We start from the raw sequence: 10,612 nt of genomic DNA, 5'->3' as shown, positions 1-10,612 counted from the left end.
GTCATGTGGGTTTCTCAATGTCAAACTTTAGCTCTAACAAAGAAAAAGAGTAAAACAGAGATTAGAAGAAGAGAATGATTATTCATTCAAAATGGATATACCATGAATGAATTCTATATCATTGCTTTGAAAAATACATTTAGAGGGAAAATATATCTATATAATTTTATTTTGATATTGATTCATATTCATGATCATGTAGTAAATTACATTTACAGTATGTATAATACATTTCCAGATAAATCGTCAATTGTTTTAAAGTCTTATATAGTAATTAATTTAAGAGTGTGTATATAAAGTATTTTTGTTTTTCTTTCAATGATTGAAAATTTAAATATAAGATGATTAAAGGGATTCATCACAGTTATATAGCACTCAGTATGTGAACAGAGACAACAGGTGAGGTGTCCTCTCACCTCAGCACTAGTTCCTCTAGAATGTGTTGCAAGGACTGCACCTCCCAGACTAAGGAAATTATGCTGCAAAAGAATACCCTCGTCTTAGATGCAAGAGGGCAAGAGATATAAAGAAGTTGAGAATCTACTCAAGCTCTGTGAAATATATTGCCCAAGGTGAATTTCATGATTCTAAGTATTTGAAAAAATGGGTCTCAATAATGAACTTAGATTATATAAAAAGTGGGGCAATTGGATCTAAAGAGAAAGAAGACTACACCCCAAGGAAGAAAAGCTAATTTTCCTCTTAGGATATAAAATGATCTTTGAGATATTTCCCACCCAATGGTACTGGGGTTCTCTGTGCACTAATGTTAGGATGATGGAAATATTCTTCCCCATGGTAGATGTGTTCAGTGTATATACCACCAAGAACCCAGCCACAGGTCAGATAAATCTTCTGCAAATGAAAATACCATTTTCATTGACAGCAACACTGTGTAAAGGTATGGTTTTGGTTTATTGTAATCAGAATAAAAGAGAAATATCTATAGGTTATAGCTTTAACTTCATGTACTATGTATGCTTTTGCACTCAGAACTCTATTTGTCCCAGCTAAGGTTGTAGAGGACTTCAACAAGGGGATTAAGCATGATTAAGAATCCTTTATTTCTTTCCTCATACTATCCCCCTTCTCCCACCGTCTTAACCACACTGTCTTCAGTATCCCTAACCATTTTCCATGTTTCTATATCCTCTAGTTTTTCAGTTTCCACCATAGAGTGTGGACAGTCTGTATATGTTAAGTGGAGAAATAGAGAGGCAAGACATTATGGGATACAGACATAGATTATTATCTGTTGATGATAATGTGTATAGTATCGTGAACTGAACTGGTGTGAAGTGGATTCATGCTGAGTAAATTCAATTTACAAGCTAAGTGATGTATGCTGATCGAATATATAAAATAAAATATAAAAAACGGAATCAAAGGAGTGTTACAAAAATGATGCACAAACACATTTTCTGGGGAGAGAAAGATTGTGGTTTTTCATTCCTTAGCTAGAATTATCATTTTAAGGAATGAGAGTAACACTGGTAATGTGCTTCCCTTCGAGTCTCACTGTGTTCAGCTTGGATCTGTGAGGCTCATCCAAAGTTTTGCCCAATCACGCATCTTTGAATTGACATGAGTAGAAGAAAGGATTATTATTCCAAAATATTTCTGGAATGTGATACATTGAGGAATCCTTTTATTGTGTGCATATTTCCCGAGTCTTTCCAAATCAGTACTTCTTTCTTTCTAATATGAAGGGAAAGGGAGGACCTAACTTATTAAAGCAGACAGTTCATAGAAGTGGGAATTGTTAGTTTTAAGTGTACAATGTGCTCACTGGAGTAGGTTAATAAAATGTGGCACTGAATGTTGCAGAAAGAAATCGTACTCTATGGTAGAGACTGAAAGACTGGAGGGCATAAAACATTGAAAATTGTTATGGGCACTAGGGATAAAGTGGAAGGAGAATGGGAGAGGGGAACAGTGTAGGAAAGGAAATTTAGAGAAAAAATAGAGAAGTAAGACATTTGTGGGTCACAGATGTGGTTTATTACCTGTTGATGATGATGTGTATAGCATTCTCAACTGGACTGGACTGAGGGGTGTATCATACTGGGTAAAATCTCTTTACAATCTAAATGATGTATAGCAATTGAATATATAAATAATAATAGTTATAAAATAAATTTAAAAAAAGAAAAAGAATCTCACTATCAATACCTGGATACATTCTTCCTTGCAAAGGTAAAGTGAATGTTTTGGTTTGTTGATCCACGGAGTAAGCAATGGAAAACAAATGCATTGAAAACTGATAAGAAAGACATCCGAAGATGTTGCCAAGTTATCACAAATAATGATCCTGTCTGTGTGGTAGCGACAGAGTAGTTACACTACTTTTTGGTTGATTTCCCCACAGGCCTAGTTTCTCATCTTTTAATTTTTTTGTTAAGTAATGACTCATTGTTTCCTTAAGGTCTTCTTATTTCTGTTGGAGCAGGAATATGGGAGGTTGTGGTAAAAGGCTGAAATGCACATGATATTGAGAAGTCATACTGTTACTTGGGGTTATGTCCTTTCTGCATACTACAGAGCTGCAGAGAGCTCAGGATGGATGGGACTCCCACGTGAAGGAGCAACTGCTCAGTTTAGGTAAATTATGAGACTAGTTGAGAGATACCTGATTATATTAAATTAACAGATGTTTATCACAGATATTCCCCCAAATCACTGCCCGAGAAGTTACCATTAGAAATATACTTAACTTGATTTAAGATCCTGACTTCCCTGATATTCCTTTTAAGATGGGGAGAAGAGAGGGTCATGTCTGTTGGAAGGCAAGCCTGAATGTCAAGTTACTGAGACTAGCATGGGGCTATGTGGTTCACAGATGATGCATTAGAAGACAGACTCAGAAAAGGGAGGCCAGAACCTCTAAAGCCAAATTTTAATCTAACCTATCCAGAAAAAGGTTAGTCCAGGTTTTAGCATCAGCTCATGTGGCTGTCTGAATTTTTCACTCTGTATCTTGTTCAGGTGATGTATATTTTCAACTAAAGATATTGTAAGGTAACAGGATATCGAAACAATGAGAAACAGAATAATGAATGACTTTATCAAAATAGAATAGGTTGGGATCAGCAGTTGGCATAACAGCTATGTAGTCAGCTGAGGTTCAAGTCCTCGATCTGGTGGCTTAAACTCACACTGGGCACGTGTGCATGGTTGCCCAAGATCCCAAGAAGAGAATGGAGGAGAAGGGACTGCGGTTTAGCCATACCCCCTGGGGGTTGATTTCTGGCTTTCTGTCTCTCTGTCTCTGTCTTTCTGATGAGTGCACTTGCCCTATAGCAAAAAAAACTCTAAAACAAACAAACAAAAAATAGAGTATGTTGAAATAACTTTGTATTTGTTCCAATGTAGGCTCAATTTTTATAATGAAGAATATATAACAGTTCCCATAGAATCAATGAATAGATTTTCTTTATTAAAAAATGAAAATTTGGGAACCAGCAGTTAGCGTAATGGCTATGTCGCTGGACTCCCACGTAGTCGACCGTGGTTCGTGTCCTGGACCCGGTGGCTTAAAACTCACGCCGGGCGCGTGTGCGTGCGTGCCCAAGATCCCGAGAGGAGAATGGAGGAGAAGGGATTGCGGTGTGACCATCCCCCCTGGGGGGTGATTTCTCACTTTCTGTCTCTATGTCTCTCTCTGTCTGTCTGGCAAGCGCACGCGCCCTACAGTGAAAATCTCTCAAAAAAAAATGAAAATTTAACCTTTAAATTAGGTTTACTGTGTCATATAAAAATAGTTTTGTGAGCAATCAGGGCATCTATTATTTTTGTGTGTGTGTCATAGAAGAATATTTGAGTCCTGACACTTGTAACTAATTACTGAAACAAAGGAAGAAGTCATATGAAGGTACTTTTAACTAGGGTCTCAGAAAGGATAATTTTCTTCTATTTTAAAGAAATGATTTCTTATTTACATTAAATTATTGCACAGCTCTGTAGCATACAATGTGGGTTTTCAAAGAATTCATGCAGTATATGACCATCAAATCAAGAATATTGCCACATATATTATTTTCAGTAGAGAATTTTACATTCTTTTGTCTATTAAGCATTTCTTCCCTTTGTCCCTAACGTCATTTTTCATTAATTAATTACTTTATTTAATACATAAAAATTGTAGGTACTTATTGTATAGGTTTTAAATATTCTCATCATAAAAAAATTGTGTGGGGTAATGTGTATGTTAATTAGCTTGATTAGATATTCCAATGAAGGCTATATTTCATCTAAGAAATTCCTATTTTATTTTCCATTCCTCTTACTTGACTTTACTTTTAATTTTTATGTTATTCTCATATAAAGTCTCATTTTTATACTTTTACTTGATCTGTTTAAAGAATCAGTTCACAATAACATTGAGTACTTCATATATTAAACCTCTCACTATTATCTCATTTGTAAGCATTTTGCAAAAAAGACAATGCTCAACATAAATGTAATAAATTTAGGCTTTAGTGACAGGGCTTCAAGGAGATCTTTTTTATGGAATATTTCATGGTACATTTCTTATATCACATGCTGTATTCTATTTGTTAGAATAGCCACATGTTACCCCATCAACACAGTTCATAAAACCAAGGCAAGATAGAGATCTTTCCTTCGTGGTGCTCATATTTAAAGAGATGAAGAACCACAAGGGTAGGTCATGCTTTAATAATATTTTTTGGGGGCAGGAAGAATTCATTGTTTATTTTTCAATGGACAAACAATCTCAAAACACATGTAGAAAGGTGTGGTTTGAGGTTTGTTTAGAAGAAGATGACTTGACCAAAAGAAGCTGGATAGAAATAAAAGAAGCCAAGGTTTTATTGTTTATTGAAGAAACATGAGGTGCTTGGCAAACAGGTAAAGAGACTGGAGTTGGACAGGCACCAAGAACGGTCACGCTGCACTGGTTTGCACATCCGTTGCCTTTCTCGTCCTGTAATAAGAGCTTTCATTGTCTTGTTTGTACAAACAATTGGTGGAAATATCCTCAGTTTTTCTCTTTGTTATTTGATTTAAATGAGAATCACTTGTTTAGGAAGATCATAGATCCCATAAATTAGTTACAGCAGAGAAGACCAACTCTGGATTCCTGAAAGGAGTGGTTAGCTATGGAGCACATTTGTACTTACTCTACTCATCATGAAGTAAGAATTGAAACTTATTGCTATTAGCTAGAGGTGAGCCCAAAGCAATATGAACCTGGTATTAACTGAGGATATGTTCAAATCATCTGGTTTACACGTTTCCTCCTTTATTTAACTTTCCAACTGCAGATATTTCTATTTTCTTTATTTACCATGAATCTAAAAACTGGGAATAAGAGGTATATTCAGATACTAATTATTTTGAAACCAAGGCAATGGCCTTTAGAAATAAATAGCAAATGATGGTTTAAAACTAATCAGCTAACATATCAGTATAAGGCATTTAAGTATTAGCAGTCTATTGTAATGAAACACGTTATAAAACACAGATCCCATTTGGTGCTATTGTTAATAAATTATAAGAATTTTTTTGAGGGTTTTTCTTCTTTTTTTTTTTTTGGAGAGGTTTTTGCTATAGGACGTGTGCACTCGCCAGATAGACAAAGAGAGACAGAGAGACAGAAAGCGAGAAATCACCCCCTAGGGTGGATAGCCACGCCATAATCCCTTCTCCTCCATTCTCCTCTTGGGATCTTGGGTATGCACGCACACACGCCTGGTGTGAGTTTTAAGCCACTGGGTCCAGGACACGAACCGTGGTTGACTACATGGGAGTCCAGCGACATAGCCATTATGCTAAATGCTGGTCCCTGGAGAGATTTTTTTCTATAGGGCACATGTGCTTGCCAGAAAGACAGAAAGTGATAAATCACCCCCCCCCACACACACACTGGGGGAATGGCTATGCCGCAATCCCTACTCCTCCATCCTCCTCTTGGGATCTTGGACATGCACGCACATGCACCTGGCATAAGTTTAAGCCACCGGCTCCAGGACTCGAACTACCGTCGACTACATGGCAGTCCAGCAACATAGCCATTACGCTAACTGCTGGTCCCAATAAACTATAAGATATTGATAGGACTGGATCAGATCATAGATTGCGAAAACTATTCAGTCCAGAATAAACTGAATTCTATGAACATTTAGATATTATAAACCCATTCATGCATGAACATGACATGAATAAATATGCATTGGGTGATTAATTTGGAAGTAGAATATAGGATCTGGGGAGTAGGTGGAGGTTATACAGGGAAATTTACAAGAAAGATCTTGTACTTTATAATGTGAACGATGATGGTAAGAGTAAGTATGGGTGAAAAGTAAGGGGATGATGAGAGAAATATGTAATTAAAGAAATAAAGGAAGAGGACTCATTCTGTGTAGCAGTGAGGAGCATAAAGATGAAACAATTTATTGAGAGAGTGTGAGGATTCTAGTTTCTTTGATATATATAAAGAAGTAAGAATGGAATTTAATTTGTGGAGAGATGAGCGCTGTCACTGGTGAGGTGTTTAGAAAATATTCTTTCACTATTTGATCAAGCACTTGAATCTTTAGAGAGAAGTTCAGGATACCTAAATTTGCTATGTATTCAAAAACATTGATAATGTTTTTTTGTTGTTGTTGTTGTTGTTTTTTTTAAATGTGCAGAGAGTGCATGTGCTTGTGTGTGTGTGTGTGTGTGTGTGTGTGTGTGTGTGTGAGAGAGAGAGAGAGAGAGAGAGAGAGAGAGAAAGAGAGAGAATCCCTGGTGGGAGATGGTCACACCACAATCCCTTCTCTATTTTACCATCCTGTTTGGATTTTGGGGCATATATGCAGACACACTCAGTGTGTTTTTTCAAAACATCAGGGCCAGGATTCAAACCCATCCTGTAGAATCTGACTTTCTTAACTGCTGAGCTACAGAACTGGACAAATAAATTTTAAAAAGTAAAATATATTCGAAGTTTCAGAATTTAAATCTAAATGTTTTCTTTGAGACCATTATATGTTTTCTCAGTCAGATTGTAATTTTTGAAAAGGAACAGGAGGTGTGATGGTGAAAGTGTCAAGGTAGAGTAGTAAAGATAGAAATGTTAGAAGGAAAAATCAGGGTTTGAAGGGGATATTAGGAAAGAGTTTGTAAAAAAACATATGTAACTGGGTTGACCTGATAGTTTAAATGGTTAGGGGAGCCAGATCCCATGTGAATGACCCAGTCTTAACAGCAAGAGGAACACGCTGGGTTCATGTGTGTGCATGTGCAGAATCCTGATAGGCAGAATGAATGGAGAAAAGAGGATTGAAGTGTGACCATGCCTCACTGGAGGGTTTTTTTTTTTCTTTTTCTCTGGTAATTATACATGCCCTGTGGCAAAAAACCAAAAACCAAAACAAACCAAAACAAACAAACAAAAAGAAAACAAAAATGTATGTGACTGAGCCATGAATGAAATAGGCATTTGTGGAACTATTTGTTTCTGCCCTCAATCCATTCTATCTGCTTTTCTACTCTCCCTTATTTTCTACATTAAAATAAAAAGAAAGTTAATAAACAGGCAGGCATAAAGTAGTAAAAAAATTAAAAGAGTCAGTTCTAATTTGTTTTTTAAATGTGACCTGTTTCTCTTTAATATTTGAAATTGATGTTATAATATTTTATTAATTTTACTGAATAAATACTTTCTTCTCAATCTTGGACAAAGAAGATGGATCCTTGTACATGAGCTTTCTCTTACTCTCATTTACAAAGTGTACACATCCATGTTATTTGCTTTCTTTGGAGGCTGTATCTATAGAATAGATTCTTATAAGAAACAAATAGAAAAGAGGAGGAGAATACCCCCAAGTGTAATTATAATCCAGCAGCCCATCCCACAGAAAACTGAAGAGACCAAAGATTATCATAGAGACAAATAACCCCAGCAATACATACAAATATATACCGAAAGGATACAGGCTGTCCCTGAGCCCTCAGATACTAAACGCAAAGCACAACTTTATCTGGGTCTAAATTTGTGGAGAGGATTTTAGGGGAAAGTTATGTTTGCCACCCATATTAATATAGTAATACTACCAGTAACATTTCAAAAGTTACTTGCCCCATATGTTACCTAAATTTGAGTTTAAATATCTTGCAAGTTACTTAAGATTATCGTCTCTTATATTTAAACTATGTATCATTAAACCAACATCACACAGCTACATAATAAAATCAGGTTTTAAATATAGTTTCTCTGATTCCAGATCTTTCCACAGGCCTTGTTTCTTTCAAATCTTACCTTTTACAATAGACCTATACATTTTTTTTTACGAGTCTCCAAATATTTTTATTCCTGTTTATTCCACTAATGATTTATTTATTTATTTTTGTCATTAAAAAATTATATTTTATTTATTTATTTATTTATTGTTTTACTTTTTTTTTTTTTCCTTTTTTCAGTCACATTATTTAGCTTACAAGGTGATTATTTCAATATGTGAACATTTCTCCCCAGTACAATTTGGAGATTCCTCAAAAGTCTACAAATAGAGCTACCATATGATCCAGCAATCCCATTCCTTGACGTCTACCCAAAGAACAGAAGAATTCTTCATTGGAAAAGTGCTTGCACATAGATGTTTATTGCGGCACTTTTCACAATTGCTAAGACATGGAACCAACCCAAATGCCCCCGTACGGATGAATGGATTGAAAAACTGTGGCACATATATTCTATGGAATACTATTCAGCCATAGACCTATACATTTTATCATGAGGAATCTAGTTAACATATTTAAGATTGCTCTTTAACTTTCTAACCACATTCTTCTTTACTGATTATCATTGTTGCTTTTATCCTGTATTACTTTGTTCTTGTGCTAGAATCTGAAATAAGTTGGTAAAAGTATAGAGTTTCTAAAATTACAGTGCATTATCTGCAGGCATTAATTGACCCAAATTTTGAACTCACAAGGGCACTAGACTGTCTCTCTGATGCAAAGTATTATAGATACAATATACATTGGTATCAAGACTATCATCTTGGCCAGTAAATAATCTGAAGTACCTGCTTAAATAAGGATGACTGTTTAAATAGTATATATTAAAAAAAGGTATATTATGGCTCTTTGATAAACAGCTCTCATTTCTTCTGACTTCCACTGCAGATCAATAATCCTCACATTTTTTGATAGAACCAGATAACCAGACGTGGGCAGGTGAATTCATTCTCCTCGGCCTATCCAGTGACTGGGACATTCAAGTTTCCCTCTTTGTCCTGTTCTTGGTCATGTACCTCCTGACTGTCCTGGGGAATATTCTCATTGTTCTTCTGATCAGACTGGACAGCCGACTCCACACCCCCATGTATTTCTTTCTCACCAACCTCTCCCTTGTTGATGTCTCTTATGCCACAAGCATAGTCCCTCAGATGCTGGTGCATTTTCTTGCAAAACGTAAAGTAATCCCATACGTGAGCTGTGCGGCCCAGTTATTTTTCTCTCTGGGCTTGGGTGGGATTGAGTTTGTGCTACTGGCAGTGATGGCCTATGACCGCTATGTGGCTGTGTGTGACCCCCTGCGATACTTGATCATCATGCAGGAAGGACTGTGTACTAGGTTGGCCATCATATCCTGGGTCAGTGGCTCTACCAACTCTCTCATGCAGACAGTCATCACCTTTCAGCTGCCCATGTGTACCAACAAGTATATTGACCATATATCTTGTGAACTCCTCGCTGTGGTCAGGCTGGCCTGTGTGGACACCTCCTCCAATGAGGTCGCCATCATGGTGTCTAGCATCATCCTTCTGATGACACCTTTTTGCCTGGTTCTTTTATCTTACATCCGAATCATCTCCACCATCCTGAAGATCCAGTCCACAGAGGGCAGGAAGAAAGCCTTCCACACCTGTGCCTCTCACCTCACAGTGGTTGCCCTGTGCTATGGCATGGCCATTTTCACATACATTCAGCCTCACTCTAGTCCCTCTGTCCTTCAGGAGAAGTTGATCTCTCTCTTCTATGCCATTTTGACACCCATGCTGAACCCCATGATTTACAGCCTGAGGAATAAGGAGGTGAAGGGAGCCTGGCAGAAACTATTAGGGAAATTCTCAGGATTCACATCAAAACTAACAACAGGATGAGTCATAAATATCACTGAGAGAAGAGATCTATGTCTCTGTGCTCTCAATCCAACTCTGATGTGACAGGCTCAAACTGCATTGCTCTCACAACTAGGAAGGAGCTGATATGATGTTTAGGGATGATGTTATAAGCCTCAGTGGCTGTGTTGGGTTGGGATGTTGGAGTGTTTTGGGTCTCAGCAGCACATTCAGTGGAATTAAGCACTGCTGTAATGGAACTTACCATACTTCAGAAATATTGATTGTTACAGCTTGGTAATAATTGAAAAAAGATACTGTTTTGATTTGCCACATTATTTGTAACCATGGACCTATTAATGGCTCTTGCCTTGGCCCATTGGCACCTACACTACTGCATTTTGAAAACTATTATAGTGCTTCATTTGAGGACAAATGTATTTTCATATTTGAAGATTCACTTAAAATAATGCATGGTGTATGTAGACACAGTAATTGTGAGTCAATATTCTAAGTATGTTATTGTCAAGGCTGATTAA

At 36.8% G+C, this 10,612-nt stretch overlaps 1 protein-coding gene across 1 annotated transcript; it reads left to right on the top strand.

Annotated features, from left to right (window-relative positions):
- Positions 1 to 774: 774 nt before the first annotated feature.
- On the top strand, positions 775 to 10,115 carry LOC102473625 (olfactory receptor-like protein OLF3). The gene is made up of 2 exons (XM_006159613.1): positions 775 to 901; positions 9,163 to 10,115. The coding sequence occupies exons 1-2, from the start codon at positions 775 to 777 to the stop codon at positions 10,113 to 10,115; spliced, it is 1,080 nt and encodes a 359-aa protein (XP_006159675.1).
- The last annotated feature ends 497 nt before the right edge of the window (positions 10,116 to 10,612 follow it).

The sequence above is a fragment of the Tupaia chinensis genome, unplaced genomic scaffold (assembly GCF_000334495.1).
Source record: "Tupaia chinensis unplaced genomic scaffold, TupChi_1.0 Scaffold000637_1, whole genome shotgun sequence".
In the NCBI taxonomy this organism is placed as follows: domain Eukaryota; kingdom Metazoa; phylum Chordata; class Mammalia; order Scandentia; family Tupaiidae; genus Tupaia; species Tupaia belangeri.
The sequence above is the reverse complement of the archived record's forward strand: the minus strand, read 5'-3'. Positions and strand labels throughout refer to the sequence as shown.

Coding starts and splice junctions, on each gene's coding strand:
- LOC102473625 (XM_006159613.1), top strand. CDS start 775: ATGATGGAAATATTCTTCCCCATGGTAGATGTGTTCAGTGTATATACC. Junction 902..9,162: donor GACAGCAACACTGTGTAAAG/GTATGGTTTTGG, acceptor ATTTTTTGATAG/AACCAGATAACCAGACGTGG.